Source organism: Meles meles, chromosome 7, assembly GCF_922984935.1.
Source record: "Meles meles chromosome 7, mMelMel3.1 paternal haplotype, whole genome shotgun sequence".
NCBI lineage: Eukaryota > Metazoa > Chordata > Mammalia > Carnivora > Mustelidae > Meles > Meles meles.
Window position 1 is genome coordinate 140,411,046 of NC_060072.1, and position 16,890 is coordinate 140,427,935.

Genomic DNA, 16,890 nt, shown 5'->3' on the forward strand with positions numbered 1-16,890 from the left:
CCGGGGCAAAGGAAGTCGTCACGGGGTAACTGCTGAATTACAGGTGAGGTCACCTGACCCGGGTCCTGTAGGAAAGCGGGGCGAGGTTTTAGACGCTCTGATGCCCGATGCAGGGTTTGCGGTACATAGTACAGGAAGGAGGGAGCAGACTGTCAGAGGCGCGGTGACGGAGAAGACGGGGTCGGGGCGGGAGGCGGGCACCCAAGTCTAGTCCCCGACAGACCAGCGGGGGACTGGTGGCACCACGCTATGACTTGGAATTTTCACCCCAACTTCCTAGTCTGTGAAAGAAAGCCAGAAAGAAGCCAGAAAATGGGATGCACTACAATTAGCAAAAAATACCTTGTGGAGAGAGTTAGACCCCAATCATCATTTACATTTGCAGATATGCAGATCTCTGAGTGCATGGCTTTTGCCCTGATTACTAATTAATGAGCTGCGAACCTGCCTGTGGGAGCAAACAGTGCTGATCATGTCAGTCTTGGGGGACGGAGACGTGCCGCGGTCTGAGAAGGCAGAAGGTTCCTTGAACACACACTTCAGTACATTCAAAGAACAAAACGGGGACAGAAGACGGGAGTAGATGGAAGCAGCAAGTTGGGGGAGACAGATGTGGCTGTTGGCCCTTCCGCGTCGTGGAGAGGTAAGTTTCAGTGATTTCACAGGCCGTGTCCCATGCATATTTTAGCACTGAGCCTCCGTTTATGTAATCAGCGGGCTGAATTCTGAATGAATTCGGATGCAAATGTATCGGTACAACTTAGAGGAGAGTGCCAGGGAGGAACACACCAGAGGAGGAGAAGAGAGAGCGGGATTCCCGGTGGGCGAGCCCTTTCCACTCCTCTGCACACCCTGAGGTCCTTCCTCCCCATTGGGGGTCCTGGGCTGCATGGTCTGTGGGCGGGGGACCAACTAGAGGCAAAGGCCACCGAGTCACCACCCAGAGCAAGCCCCGAACAGGGGGGCACAAAAAACCATTTCCCATGACGTCTTCACACATCTCCACACCAGAGACCTACGAGGCGGGAGAGTGAACTTCTCCAGCCTCCAGGTGCGGGGCAAACCCCGGGAGCCGCTCTCCTGCCTCTCCTGGAGTGGAGGCGCGTGGGGCCGGCTCCTCCCTCCCCCGCTGGCTTCCTCATTGACAGAGACAGACAGCAGTACACGAGACAGTCGGTCACCACCTACCGTTTGACTTTTCACTATCTGCAGGTTTCATCTGGATGGGATGATGCATCTAAAAACACAAAAGCGAGACAGTAAAGGCAGATTGAACAACTGCGCGCAGGTCTCAGAAACCCCGCACTCGCACGCCTGAGACCTCGTCCTGCTCCGAGGACACATCAGTAACAACGGGATCTCTCTCCGCTGAATGTGACCCCGCGAAAATGCATGCCTGCCGCGGCGTTCGGGAGCAGAACGCTTTGCGCCACTGGGCCCCGCGGCACAGGACTGGGCTTTGCCGCCGGACCTGAGCTTGCAACCCGGTTCTGTCACTCAGCAGAGTTTCTGCCCGCATCCGACAGGCAGGTTTGGCTCCGCCGTTCATCATCGCCGCCACGTGATCATGGGCGAGCGTCCTAACTTCCCTGAGACTCAGTTTCCTTATCCGTGCAACAGAGGTACACCGACACGCCGGGAACGAAATGAGCAAAGGGCACGTAAAGGGGGCGCCGTGAACAGTGCGCAGGCCACGCTGAGAGAAGTGTCCTCACTATGTAGTGTCACTAACAATAACGCTACTGTTACTCTGTAGCATGTCACACATTTCAACGCAGATGGTCTCTGCTCTGCTGGTGGCCATGCGCTCTGCTGCATGATCTTTCTTAGATCTCACGGTCACGGGTAATTTGAAGGTCTAGCGGTTGATTGACTGAGGCGTGATTATGTACGTTCTCCAAACATCAAGTCTGACCCAGGAATGCGGAGCTACTAAAGGGACGGGGGGGGCGGGGGAGGAAGGGCAGGAGGCACGGATCTTGCAATCGGGTCCGCTCGGTCCGTGTGCAGGGGCAGGAGGACCTTGGGACAAAGCGGTGCCGGGTCCTGAGTCGCGGTGCCCCGGCGCTCTGTGGCTCTTTACACAATGCCCACCTCACTGCCATGGGCGATCCACCGAGTGCTGAATGCGACCACCATTTCCAATGAAAATGAATTCCCCCGACCACGTTCAACGGTCCTTGCACTTCCTACTTCCCCAGACACCAAGGAACCTCAGAGCCCCAGTGTAGATGGAATCACTGGCCGTCCAAATGCTTTTATTCGAATGGGTCCCGTTCTTGCTGAACCTCTAATCCCCCCGGTGGACTGCCAGCACTTGCAAGCCCCAGCTCTGGGTTTTATCCAATTTAAAGGAAAGCGGAATGGTACTTGGCTCCGGCACTTAAAGGTTGGGAAATTATCATCAGACAGTCAGGGGCATGTGCAGCTAATGCCTGGCAGGGTCTTCAACACACGAGGGGGCCAGCAAAGAGGGAGTACTATCAGGGGACGAGGGGCTGAATAATCCAGGGCTGCCTCGTCTGTTCTAAAAGGCAAGATGCTCTCGTGCACAGGACACAGGCCTTGACATGTGGGGTCTATTCAGATTCCTGCTCTATTAACACATTCAGTTTGTGGAGGAGAGACTAGAATGACAACGGGACGTCCAGGGGTCAGCAAGTGTTGTTTCAGAAAAGATACTTTTCAATCTTTTCAGAAAAGACTGGCATTTATCCCTAAAAAGCAGACAGAAGTAGAATGTGGAAAGGCCTGGTTTGGGCTGGGTAAGGTGAGCTCTGTCCCACGCTAACAACGCTCGGGGAAGATGGGCTGCGTCCCTGAGGGGCTACCCCTCTAGCCGGCCTTTGCCCACCCGCTCTGCACAGAGGGGCGAGGCACCCACTTAGGTGTCAGGCTCTAGGCTAGGAACTGGGGGATGAGGCCCAGGGAAGAAGCTCAGGCCCTTCGGGGACTCAGTGTGTATGGGGGGCGGCTGACGGGCCAACAGCGCCAGGAGCCACGTGGGAGGTGCTCTGCTAGACCCAGAGCAAGCTTGTGCAGGAGCTCACGGGAGCAGGCGCTCACTCTGCCTGGGGAGGAAAGTGAAGGCTCTTAGAGAACGGGGTAAGTGAATCGAGTCCTAAAGGCCACGCTAGACTTGCTGGCAGAAAAGGGGGAGATGGTGCCTGAGACCAAGAGAACTCGTGTGTAAGGCACAGTGGTGAGAAAAAGCACACTTCCTCCTAGCGAGGAGGCCAATGCGTGTGTGGGGAAGGGAGCACGAAGACACAGTTGGCACCTGGGTCTCCGAGATCCTGCGTATGAAGGGACTGAAATTGTGTCTAAAAGTCAAGGTGGGCATAGGAGATTCAAGAAGCAAGGGCCATGAGAGCAAATCTGAATTCCAGAGAAGTCCTTTCTGGCTACAGCATGTTGGGCGGATTATAGAAGAGAGGGACTGGGGTAGGCAGAGGGGGGTGGGGAGACAGCTGAGAGGCTACTGGGAACACCTGAGTGAAACTGATGACGGTCTAAACCCCAGAGGCAACTGGCTGGCTGTGGGGAGGGAGGTGGGGGAGAGAGAACCATCACGGGAGCATGGCCCAAATCGGGGAAACGTGAGAAAGTGGTTTTGGGGGAGACTGCTTAGTGCAGGTCTGGACAGGCCACACCCGATGTGACCGGGGCTGTGGAGAAGCTGGGGGTGTGCGTCTCAGGCTGTAGCAATGGCTCTGGGGCCGTGGGCGTGGGTGAGACTGTCCAGGAGGAAACGTGAAGTGAAAAGAGCCAAGAGCCAAGGAATATCAAGAGAATCACAGAGAATATCAAGAAAGAGGAATGGAATAGGGATGCAGAGGAACAGCTGCTCCCACAGGAGTCTCGGGGGAGAGCTTCCAGAGCAAGGCGGTGGTCAGCGCATGCGCCGCTCGCTGCTACGACGAAAATGCCCAAGGATCCTTTTGGCTATGACAGTACGATACTCTTCTGGGAACTGATCAAAAGCAGCTTCTGTGAGGTGGGGGGCCCGAACACTAAGTTATACAGAGCGGGGAAGTTACAGGGAGAGCAGGAGAGAGGAGAAATGGACATGACTATTTCAAGAAGATTCGCTGCCAAGGGCGGGAGGGGAATATGAAAAGCTCAGTGGAGTCGGGGGCGGAGAATGAGAAGGCAGAGTCTGTCTTTTCCAGTCTTTTCTTTTCCATACAGCTTTTCCAACGAGCCGTGAGCCTCAGAGGAGAGTCACAGGTGGAGGCAAGGAGATGGGAGGCAAGTGTACCTGCACTACCTACGGGACACGAAAATGAACGAAGAGGACTCCTGCCCTCAGTGAGCTTTCGATCCATCACATGGCTCCTGTGCACAAAGAGAAAGAAGAACAAACAGTGGCCAACATTAGGAAAGGCCCCCAGACAGAGCACAACCGGCTTTCAGATGGACTTCCCACATGCAGGGAGGTCTGGGGCAGGAGCTCTGGGAGCTTCTGCAAGAACAGAAATCATTCTGCTCTAAAGCTGGAAAGGGCCTGGGGGAGCATCCAGCCCAATGCTCTTCATTTCTATGTCTGAAGGGAGGCCGCACTTCACTAAGGACACACACAGCTGACTAACGCCAGAGCTGGAATCAAAACTCTAAGCTCTCGCCGTTTACCCCAGGACCGCTGACCCGCAGATCACACTGCTTCTCTGCTAACCACCCGACTCAGGACTTGGACACATGAGCCTATGATGAAGGGTGCAGGCCCCACCCACTGAAAACGCTGCTATCCTCCGTCAGGCAGAGGTCACCCTCCCTCCTCTGACCTCCCCGAACCCGTCATCTACGCAGCTCTGTGACGAGTATTACCCTAAGACTTGACTCTCGGTTTTCCTGCAGCGGCCAGGAGAACCAGCTCTATTTCTGACCCGAGACTGACCCCAAAGGCTCTGGATAGAAGATCAGTAGTAAGAACTCGGCCATCGCTGCTGCAGACTTAACTCCACTGCGGTCTTCCCCCGGCCCCGAGAGAGGGAAAGTCAGCTGCGCAAATCTGGGCTGTCAGAGCTTGGCGAATTCTGAATGGGCAGTCGCCCCCCTTCAGGTATGTTCTGAAGACTACGGAGATCATGTGTGTAAAGCACCGTGACCGTCTGGGAGAAAGGTGTTCGATCAGTATTGTATTAAGAATGGCTCCTTGTCAATAACAGTTCATTTGAGTTACGGTTTTATGGGAAACAAGGAAGACCAAAAAAACCACCACCACTAACACCAAGAAAACCTAGTTTGGAGGAATCTTTCTTGTAAAGGTCTTTCATCTCCTCAAAATCTCACGAGTCCAAAGAAGTTTGGGAGATTTGTTGAGTGGAGCGAGAAAGTGACTGGAAAGTTTTGAGGTGTAATAAAGAGATTCCCTTCCTACCACAGGAAATGGTTTCAACGATTTGATGCACCCGGACTAGCACTATGCGTTTGTTCACTGATTTCTTCGTTTACCAGACGCCCTGTTAGATGCTGAGAACACATGGATGGAAGAGTCTGGACCCACTGCAGCGAGGGCGACAGACACATCAGTGGCACACGCACACTGAGACCCGTGGTGTGGGGACTCAGAGACGCCGGGCGCACACCAGGGAGGGCAAGCCAGAGAAGGTGTGTGAGCCCAAGCGGTGTTCGAGTTCAATCCTGAAGGAATCCTAACGCTCCCAGGACCTGAGGGAAGGATGTCTCAGAGCAGAGAATATGCACCCAAGACACACCCCAAGGCACAGAACAAGAGAAAACCAGCCCTGTTGCTACAAGAGAATGGGGTGATGACCTTCTAACAGAGAGAGGAAGGAACAGAAGTCACTAAAGGAGGTCATTCACCAAAGATGAAATAACCTAAAGCATGACAAGGCTAAGAACCAGGGACATGTTCGGGGAGTGGAGAATTTCAAGATGGAAACTCAAGCTTGAATGAAAACTCAGAACCAGACTGACGGCCAGCAGCACGCCTTCACTGCGTCATTGAGAGCTAAAGATGAGAGACCAGGTTGCCCCGACTGCTTCTTCTCTAGACTGTGTCTGATGGGGGAAAGTGGCTGCCCCCACCACTGGAGGGGGTGCCCGGAGCCTCTGCTCTGCTCCTGGAGGTCCCAGCTGACAACTCCAGACCAGAGGAGAGGAAGGGCGTGGGAATTCAGCCGTCAGGCTTCCAATCCCCTCATGCCTCACCCATCCTAAGGCAATGTCAGAGTCAGGCTTGAGAGTGGTTCCCTAGAGGAGGACAATCTTCAGGAATTTTTACAAGGAGTCTCCTAGGAGACACAAGCTAATGAGGTCAAATCTGCGTCTCCATAAGCATATGGGGTGGGCGGTGTCCAAAAACGTCTCCAGGGGTCCGCACTGTCCCGATCCGCCCATGCTGTTGGAGGAGTTGAGGAATCGCACACACCCCCGCGCCAGCCCTTGACACCCCCAGGGCGGCTTCCGAGGCGCGGTGGAACAGGAGTCGGCGAGTCTACTACTCGTGTCCCAGTCAGTTGTCCTCAGAGTGAGGCAAGACAACAGGACCCATGTCGGCATGGTGCTTGTCCTGGGGACACGCCAAGATCAATCATTTTGGAAACGGATCCTATTCGTGGCAGTAAATTTGACTTAACATTTTGCATCTCTGTGAAGAAAGCCTTCTAAATCTATTTCCTTGAAGATTTCCTTGCCCATGAATTTTTCATTTCACTGTAGAACAACATTTTGCCTCCAGTTACACATGAAGGTAACTGGTGAACTTCTGGGTCTCTAGCCCTGTTTGTTTAGGAACAGACGCGATCTAACGAGAGGGGACATTTTAAAAGCTCCTTCCCTCCTGGTGGGGGGAGGGGACAGGCGTGTTCCTTAGAAATCAGCTGCTGAATTTCGGTGACATCAGGGTATTAAGTGCTCCGTTCCTCGTACAGAAGGTGGGACCTCCCAGGGAAGAGGACAGTTACGGCGGGTCACTGGGGTCCATCTCTTGGGGACCTGCTCAGGCTCCCAAGGAGTGGGGGCTTCTTGAAGGTCAGGGGCGGAGGCTCGCAGCAGATCTGAGCATGGCGTCAGGGACACGCAGGCTGCCCTCCCCTGGCGTGGGCCCTCTCGTGGGAAGCAGTCGGTCGGCGTCGGGGCGCGCCAGCCTTCTGGTACAAAGCCTCCCCTTCTCCCAGCCCCTAACGAGTGAGTGGCACTGGGGTGTCCGTCCCCTTGTCCCCATCTACACGCGGGGCCCCAGACTGGGCTCTCCCACCGCCGGTCTTCAGAATGGGGGGTCCCGACAGGGCCACACGTCCCTCACTCCTGAGCGCACTGCCCTCCGATCGTCACGGAAGCGCCCGGCTGCGGCTCATGGAAATGAACACGAGGACGTAACGTTGGCGCAAAGCCACCGCGCCAAGTCCGTGGAGGTCACCGCACGTACAGGGAACGGCGCAGGACCCTGCTGACAGCTGTCGCTGCTGGCCTCACGAGTCCAGTCATGTCACAGCGACAGAGACGGCCATTCCCGAGCCGCGCTCTCGGGAGCTCGTGTGAAATCCGAGGTCTGGCGTGATTTCTCCAAACCTGTCCGCCCTGGTGCCGTGACGAGCAAGGGGGGCGTCCGAGCTTCGAGAGCCGGTGTTGACACCGAGTCTGGAGGGCCTGGGGGAGGGAGACACGGCTAGCTTCTCCCACTGAGAACTCGTGTTGCAACTTGTTTAACCCCAGCCATCGCCGATTGATGAGTGAACCACCTCTAACACGAGATTCAATAAAACATGCCATTTTTGAACCTGAAGTGGGTTTTACAGAGTCACTGCTCGGCATCTCATTACTAAACCGTCTTGACCCCTGAGGGAAGAGCCGTGATGGTACATATTAGAAGCTCACTGCCCATAAAATATTTAAAGGGAAGGAAGGGGGGGGAGGGAAAGACGTGACTTCACACAGGAGCCAAGTGTTCTCACACCAAGTGAGAACACGACAGCGCTCCAGCGCCTCAAGACCAACGGGAACTCTCCTTTCCCTCCGCGATGGTGCAGACCCCGCTGGTGCAGACCACCGGCCGCCTCGTGGCACAGGACACCGTGAAACACCCAGCCCACCTGTACGTCTCACATTTTTCTCCAAAAAGGTGGTTCAAGTGGGAAAAGAGGTTTCAAAAGATCCGCCTCCCCCTGGAGGTGTGCCGTGCCCGCAGAGGAAAACCCGCACTGTCAAGAGGTCCTCCCTTGTGGCGAGGCTCCCCGAAGTCACGTCGGCTGGCCAGGCTCTCCAGGCAGGCGAGAGTGGCATTTTCGGTCACGGTTCTATGAGGCTCAGAGTCAGGGAGGGTGGAGAGAGACCAAGGTGGCTTCCGGAATGTTGACTCAGCCTTACTAAGAACCTTAGTCCCATCAACTTGCAGAGACATCTCTAACGGAATGGCTCATCTGCCGGAAACAGGACGAGCCAAATCGAGTGTGGCATTGGCCACAACGAGCTGGTAAGGGAAGTCACACCTGGTAAGGGACGTGGAGAATTCAGGCAACTTTCTGATTTTTTTTTAAGGATTTCATTTATTTATTTTCAGAGAGAGAGCGTGCATGCACACATAAATGGGAGGGAAGGGAAAGACAGAGAGAGAGAGAAGCAGACTCCCCACTGAGCAGGGAGCCCGATGCAGGACTCGATCCCAGAACCCCAGGACCCCAGGATCATGACCTGAGCTGAAGGCAGACGCTTCACCAACTGAGCCACCCAGGCGCCCCCAATTTTTTGAGATTTGTGTATGTGTGTCTGTGTGTGTGTGTGTGAGAAAACAGAGGAAATCCTTCCTTTTCATTTGTCTTGTACCAAACATTGCTGTAGGCTCTTTATGTGTCTTAACTGTTCCAACAACCCCGAGACAGGTACATGCGAGGAGCCAAGGAGGGTTGGGGAGCGAGAGAGGGAGGGCCACGGAACCTGGTCCAGACAGAGAGCAAGTCAGTCGTGGAGCAGGGGTGACTCGGGTCTGTCCCAGGCTGGAGTGTACGTCCCTGACACCCCTCCACCCTGCCTCTGGCACATATCCACACAGTTGTGCTGTGAGTGAGTTCGGGGTTTCTAAGAAGCAGTAAAATTGCCATAGTTCCCCTCTTCCACACGAAACACAAAGCTTGTCCAGTTGTAAGTTTCTTCCCTCTTAGTTCATACACGCGCGTGGGCAGTGTGCACGGGCATAGGCGTGAACATACACTAGCGTGTGTATTTCACACGCATGTAAGACACATCGTATGTTAGCCTCAAAACAGGAATTGCTGAGTGTCCTCCATGAAAAAGGTGGGAAAGAAAACGCAAATGGCTGTTAGGATGGAAAGCTAAAGCGCACAGCCCTACAGCCGTGCTGGGAAAGTACTGCCCACCGAGGAGGCGTCCGACCGTATGCATGTCCCAGTGCAGACGCTCGGTGCCGCTTCTCCCACAGCCCCTTCGTCAGGCCCTTCTGAACAAGACACACACCATGGCATTGGACCCTGAGGTCTGTTTCACTGGCCGGGCTCTCTGAAATGTTCCCCCCTACCCTGATGAGATGTGGACTGATGACCAACCTTAACTATCATCTAGCCTCAGAGAGGATCCCTGCCAAGAACGGATCCTACATTTTGTGGTTTCCACCCAAATGGGTGGTGCAGTAAAGTACTCGATCCGTGTGGACCACTTGGAGTTGGCCGAGCATCACGGACACCAAAAAGCCCTGGCAGGCGGCTTTATTTTTTATGTTAACTGACTGGATTGCACAATGCCCGTCTATTTGAATATGGCTTTGGGAAGGCGGAATTCCTTGGTGGAAACAGAACGCGTGGGATCCGTCTCCACTTTGGAGCCCACGGCTGTCCCAGATCACTTTTGGGCCCTGCCACGAACGGAGCTGATGTGGTCAGGGTGTAGAAAACTTGCAACTGGTGTTTGCTAACCCAAATTTTTATAAAAGCGATCCAAGCCAGGGGAGAAATGTGGCTTTGAACATGATGACAGTAAAGAAACAAGTCACCTTTTCTCTTCCCACAGCAAATCACAACCAGGGGAGAACATTCGGAGTGGAAAGAACTATTTCTTCCCGATAGCCCCTGACTGATACCTGCAAAGTGTTTAAAGCCCCCAGGGCAGAAGGCGGAATGAAGTCATTACCATCCTTAGTATTTTATAGAGCATAAAGGTTTCCCAGAGGTGGGGAGAAAAGGTCCCTTCAAAGCCAGGGTAACACACTGGGGAAGAATGGCTTTTCTGGCTCACCTGGGATGTATGCAGCTAGTTTCATTCAACTCCCGAACCCGGGAGAAAAACCCACAGAACCCAAATTACAGATCTGCGTTTGGCCCATCAGGCAGGAGGGCAGCCAGCTTAGCTGTAAGGACACTATTTGCATTCCTAGTACCATCATATGCGATAGCAGAGAGGGGAAAAACAAGCAGCATAACCATTCGGTCCTGGGGAAAATTTTTTTAAAATAAGTAAAATAAAATGTGGCGGGAAAATCCGATTACTCTGGGTGGAATATTCTAGAAGGGAATCTGGAGCCTGTTAGGGGGATGAAGTCGTCGTTTCTGTCAGATTCCTCTAATTGGCTGTCAGGTACCATGGCACAACCCCGTCTGCGAGCCGGTGTCCTCGTCACTCAGCCTGGTCACCTTCGGGTCGCACTCTCACACACCCAAGAGAAGCTCCAGCCCCGCATCTGCTATTCTCAAGAGCTCTGATTAGGTTCTGTGTTTTCATATTAAATAGTAACACAAGCTCCCATTTTGCTTTATTTACTCCTCAAATTACAAGAAAAATGGACAGGCTCAAAGGGGGAGGGGCGGGACGCGAGGGAACCGGAAGTGTCACAACAAAGTGGGAGCGTTTGGCTCTCGGAGCCTGGCTGTTCAAGGAGGATGTGACTGGGTGCCTAGTTTGATTTTGCTGGAAACTCTTACAGTGTATTACTGAGAAAGGTTAACCTGTGTCTGTCTGTAACCCTCCAGTCCAGTTTGGTACCTCATTAGCCGTTCCGGTAGAAGAGCACTGCTACTGTGTTTAGCAACACCGTAAACAGAAAGCGCCCCCCCCCCCCTTTTGATGACAATTCAGGCCACCCCTCTCGGTCGCTGCATCTTTCGGATATAAGCGGCCATTCACCCAAGCAGCTGAGCTCCCAAATAAATTTGGCGAAAAGCAGAGCATGACTACTTAAAACTAAGACTGTACTGTGCTTTGTCTAGACTCCTGAGATCTGTACGTTTTAACGACCAAAAAACACTGGAGGGCACGAAACCGTTCCAGAAACGAAGACGGACGGGCAGACTCACTGGAAGGAAAGGCTTGTAGGATCGCAGGGAGCTGGGAGCGCCCCAAGTGCAGCAGAAGACCCCACGCGGGTTTCGTGCGACAGCTGGGGTCACAATCACTACTGATTAATGAGCCAAAACTAAGAGAAAGGCAATAATTTGCCCTTATTACTAAATGGGGAAGACACAGATATCCTTTCTAATCACGATTTCTTTTTGATTGTGGAATTGTCTTCCAAAACCAACGATGGATGCTCCAAGAGCCATTCTTCCAGATGTTACCCAGATGCTCAATTCGACATGCTGCCTAATCAAGCCACACAAAACACACACTGAAATCATAAGGCCTGGCCCGGTCGTTAAGGAGGGGGTCAACGGCCTGGGTAGTCCGTTTATATTCCCGATACCATGACTCTACATGCTACAAACTGAGCATAATCTCATACTTTCAGACAAATGAGTCTGGTTTAAAAATAAGTTGTCCTTTTCACATTGGCCTCTGCCGGTAATGGCCATCCTTGGGCTCAGCTCTCACACGGCCTTGGGATAAAGGGGAACCCCACCAGCCAGGCTCACGGCGGCTCCTTTCCCCAACACCGGCCATTTTCAGGTCATTCACCACTACCTTGTTCTCTGCCCCTTGTGAATGGGGACGAGCTGAGTCCCGCGTGCTGGAGCGCGGATCACGGTGCCTCCTCCTGCGTGGAGACGCCTCCTTGTTGACCTGGCCCTTCTGCGCCTGTTCACTCCCTGTGAACCCAGCCCGGAGGCCTGGCCACGCCGAGAGCTCTCTTCCTCCCTGGGGCTCGACCCAGTTACTGGCAGTTCCTGGTACCGCTTCCCAGAATCCTCTCACTCAGCTGTTCAGCCACAGCCCTGCCGCATCCCTGCAGGAAACACCCTTTGGACGGCACACCCTGCTGGCCTGCCCCTGAGTTCCGGTCACCCACTGGAGGCTGGCACACTGGCTTAGACAGCTGCTGGGTCTGTCTCCCCAGACCCACACCTGACCGCCGCTCTGGCTTGGCCCTACATTTGCTGAGTTTTCTTCCCCTAGGAAATCTCCGTGTAGATCTAATTTCCCCTCAATTTGTTTTTCTTCTTTACTCCTTGCTATTTCTTTTGCTGTTGCCACTTTGTTAGCTCCTGGTTCCTGCTCCCTCGGACTCCAGAAATACCGCCCGCCCCCCCACCATTTCCAGTCCTTGCTGTCTAAGTATCTCATACACTACTGCCTTTTTAATCTGCCCAAAACTCTGGTCTAGTAATTTCTGTCTCTTGCTCAAAAACTTTCCATGATCTGCCAAATTAAATTCCAGCTCCTTGGCCTTCCAAACGACTCCACACTTTGACCCCAAATTACCTTTTCAGGCTTATTTCTCCTGATTGCTCAACATTTCTCTTCAACCCCAGTTGAACTGGACAATTTCCTCGTACGGGAACTTCATCCATACGCTTACCCACAAAAAGGTGCAGCGACCCTCCCCAGGCACAAAGAGGCGGTGTTTCCTTTGCTGGCACGGCCACTGTGTATCGGGCACCTAGGAACTCCTATATGTTATTGGGTTGAATCATGTCCCATCGCCCTTTTGTGGATCATAAACAGTTGAACAGGGACAACGTCATAGACCTCAACCTTGTCTACCGCATGGCAAAGAACCTGCATGACGTTCTTTCCCACTCACTCATGAGACGTCCCCCATGTTCAATTCAGGTAGCTCTTCCCTTTGTAAGGTTTGAGAGCTTTCCAGTAATTCATCCTCACTATTTACGAGCTGTATGAGTGCAATTAAACGTGAGCTTGACACAAAGCGAAACTACTCCCCGTACCAACCGTGGAGCCCATGGGTGTTGTGGGGGCTGCGCCGGGCTCCCTTCGCCCACTCTCTGCGGCTTCAACACTGTTAAGATTAGTGCCGCTTTATCCTGAAATCTCAGGTTCCCTTTCGACTTCAAGGCAAACTAAAGCCACCACCAGAATACCCTTCTATCAAGCAAATCTTTTTTTTTTTTTTTTTTAAGATTTTTTATTTATTTATTTGACAGAGAGAGAGAGAGATCACAAGTAGGCAGAGAGGCAGGCAGAGATAGAGGAGGAAACAGGCTCCCAGCGGAGCAGAGAGCCCGACGCGGGGCTGGATCCCAGGACCCTGAGACCACCACCCGAGCCAAAGGCAGCGGCCCAATCCACTGAGCCACCCAAGCAAATCTTTAAAACCTCCAGTTCAAAACTAACTTGGGAAACTCAAGCCCGCTGCATCTGCTCTTGAACTTTCCGACAGGGTATCGGCGTCTCATCAAATCCACAGAAAAGCCCCACTGAGCAGATCATGTTCTACTGATCCTTCCCTAGCTTAGTTCTCAGAGTTGGGAGCTGTTTGAGTCGCTCTCATACCCACGTTTATTAATTAGTGTCTAACATTTCCATCTCTGCGAATTGCAATCTCTCATAAAAAAACGCATAGTTTGGGGCACCTGTGTAGCTCAGTCATTGGGCATCCGCCTTCGGCTTGGGTCATGGGATCGAGGCCCAAGTCGGGCTCCCGGCTCAACGGGAAGCCTGCTTCTCCCTCTCCCACTCCCCAAGCTTGTGGTCCCTCTCTCGCTGTCGCTCTCTCTGTGTGAAATAAATAAATAAAATCTTTTAAAAAATGCAGTGCTTTGATTGGCTTAGGAGTGACAACTCCATTTACGTCAGAAAAATAAACACCACACCTCACTCGGTGGCCTCTCTCCCTTTGTTTCCTTAGCTCCCTCCGTGGCCTTTGGGATTTATACTAAGTGAACGGAAGCAGACAACTTGTATCATTTTCCTCTCTTAATCACGTTTAGGCAAAAATGATTATCTTTAAAAAAAAAAAAACAACAAACGAGGCTGGTTTTTAAAAAATGATTCCCTACTAAAAATAGATGGCAAGTTTGAAAAAAAAAATGCCTTAAGGGCCATTTTATATTAGCCATGTTTAAAATGTACATCAATTAAACGTCTGAGCAAGACATCTGATATTGTTTTTAGCAACTGTATTTATTCATCTCACCGTCCACAGCAGTCCTAAACTTTGGCTGATATTTTGCCAAATGAGGATCTCTCCTCCAGCGCGGCTAATTCTTTATGAGCTCGAGTTTGATTTTCCTGTCTCATTTTGATTTCTACCTTCCACTCTCACATGTGAGGTCGCTTACCAACTTTGGAAATTACTTGTTGGCAGCGCTCAGGGAAATTATGATGGTTCAATTTCTATAAATATCCCTATCCTGCAGCTCCGTCTTCTAAAGACCAGATTCTGGTTTGGGCCTTTGAGTACATAGTACTGTAACCAATTCACACGGCAGAGGAAAACTCAGAAAGGGGCATATTATGAATATGGGAGACATTTTTATATTAAGGAAGAAAAGCAAGAAGCCTTTGTTGATAGCACCTGAACGGCAATGACTGATCTATTTTGATGGTTTCTTCTCTGAGGTCTTGGGAAATCCGGGCTGCTTTATTAGTTCTATAGTGGAAAGAACATCACAGTTACAATCACAAGGTCTGGGGCTGAGTCGTGGCCCAACTGGGCCAAGTCCAAGTACCTACAGTCAAGCCTTTTGGCCTCCTTAAGCCTCGGGGAACTCTTATTTGAAGCAAGGATCATAATGGAAACCTCAACGCTTGATTATGAGGATGGACTCAGATAATAAGATGCAGAGAAGGGGCGCCTAGGTGGTTCAGTTGGTTGAGCGACTGCCTTCGGCTCAGGTCATGATCCTGGACTTCCAGGATCCAGTCCCGCATCGGGATCCCAGCTCCTTGGGGAGTCTGCTTCTCCCTCTGACCCTCCTCCTCTCTCATGCTCTCTCTCACTCATTCTCTCTCAAACAAATAAATAAAATCTTTAAAAAAATACAAAAAAAGATGCAGAGAAACCTGGGATAATCAATTCTTATTTTCTTAATTCATTTAGGAGTTGCAACCAGAGTAAAAACTGCACTGTGACCACACATGTTCGTGCCTCACCAAAAATGATGGTCTTCTGGATTAAAAAATTTTGAATTAAAAAAAACAAAAACAAAGTAGAGTAGGGGTCTAACCTGACCAAAAGGATTGCAAGTGAGAGCCCAAGCACTGAGATCACTCTCCCACCTCCTTCGTGTACCCCACCAGTGTGTAAAGAACCCTTGAGATTTTTTTATATTGAGAGTCTCGATGAACGAAAGCTATTCCTGAGTTCGTGCATTCAACACACATTTGTTGAGCAGCATTTCCGGTGTGCGGCTGGGCTCTGAGAATGCTGGCTCTCCTGGAGGTGCCTGGAGCTCACTACAGGAGAGAGGGGTAGATGAACGAATGCGGGGAATAACATTCAGCAAGAACAGGCTGAGTCTTGGCATCTGCTCCAATGGACTACAAGTGAAGGAATATTCGATTTCACCCTCACGGAAGTGAAACAACGCTTGTGTGGGAGCCTACGGCTGGAAAGCAGCGTGTGAACGAGAGCGTCATAGAAGCTGCAGAAAAAGTAAGGGACACAGTGTGGAGGTCCGATCTCGCCCTGAAGACCATCAGGTGTGTCCATTTTCTCTGCCATAAGACACAACACAACCACATTCACACACTCCTGAGCACACCGGGCATCATGGGCCACCCCAGTGTCCTAATTCCACCCCATCCTCTCCCACGCATGGAAGCACCTGGAAGGTGAATGAGTGTAGTCATTACAGGGAGAACTTCGAGAATCTCTTAATCCCTTCTATGCTGTTGTTAGCTGAGGTGACAGCTAGTCCCAACTGATAAAGAGGTCAGAATTCCAGAGATGTTGCTAAGGGGGAAACCGGGATTTCCTCGATGATCAGAAATGGGGTACAGAGATGGGCCCATATGGGAAGAGGAGGACTTCCAGCTGTCTGTCCTGGGGGGTGTCCCCATCCACTCAGACAGGTACCACATGACGGGGGCCTGGGTGCTGGTGGGAAGATGGCTTTAGTATTACAGTTGCCTGTGGACCAACAGCATGGAACTCTCCAGGACCAGCTAGAATCAGAGAAGTCAGATTTCAAGATCAAGATTTGGGAGGCAGCAAGGCACCGGAACCAGAGGAAGCCTGAGGATGAGAGAAATCAGAATCGTGCAAGTGAGAACGAATGGGTGAAAACAGAACCCCGGGGCAGAGTTCTCTGCTAGCTACCCTTGCGAGAAACAGCATAGTCCTTTTTATCGGGAGAAAGTAGGTGATCGATCATTTGTCTTCGCTGCCTAATGAGGGCACCGGGAAGGCGTGTGGCTTGAGATGTCTTGAGAGGTTCTCTTGTGTGGGGAACTCTGCTCCCCCCCTCCAGCTTCTTCCCCGTTCCAAGCTTTAGGCAGGACCCAACTTCCTTTTCGTAAATCAGTGCCATGCCCAGCCAGGCGGGGTACTTATTCTTTCATCGCTTAGAATCTTGTTAAAGTCAAAGGTAACTTTTTGTTTTCCCACTAAGCCCTTTCAAAGTTACCACGGGAAATGTTTAATATCAGCATTACTGGACGACTTGAAGGGCGTATCATGTTGAGAGAAGAGAGTCTGGATAAAATGCTTGTGAACACACCCGAAGAATTCCAACTCCAACATCTGTCCAACCAAATGCCACCAAAGATACTGAAGGTCACGGTCCGCGGGACGCTATTCCG

General features: G+C 51.9%; 1 protein-coding gene across 14 annotated transcripts in view; it reads right to left on the minus strand.

The window, feature by feature from the left end:
- CELF2 (CUGBP Elav-like family member 2) overlaps positions 1 to 16,890 on the minus strand; it is an 829,878-nt gene that overhangs the window by 78,694 nt on the left and 734,294 nt on the right. For all 14 annotated transcript variants that reach the window (XM_046013183.1, XM_046013181.1, XM_046013180.1 and 11 more), the window contains one exon: positions 1,189 to 1,237. In XM_046013183.1, the coding sequence (XP_045869139.1) occupies positions 1,189 to 1,237 (49 nt within the window). The remainder of the gene's footprint in view (positions 1 to 1,188; positions 1,238 to 16,890) is intronic.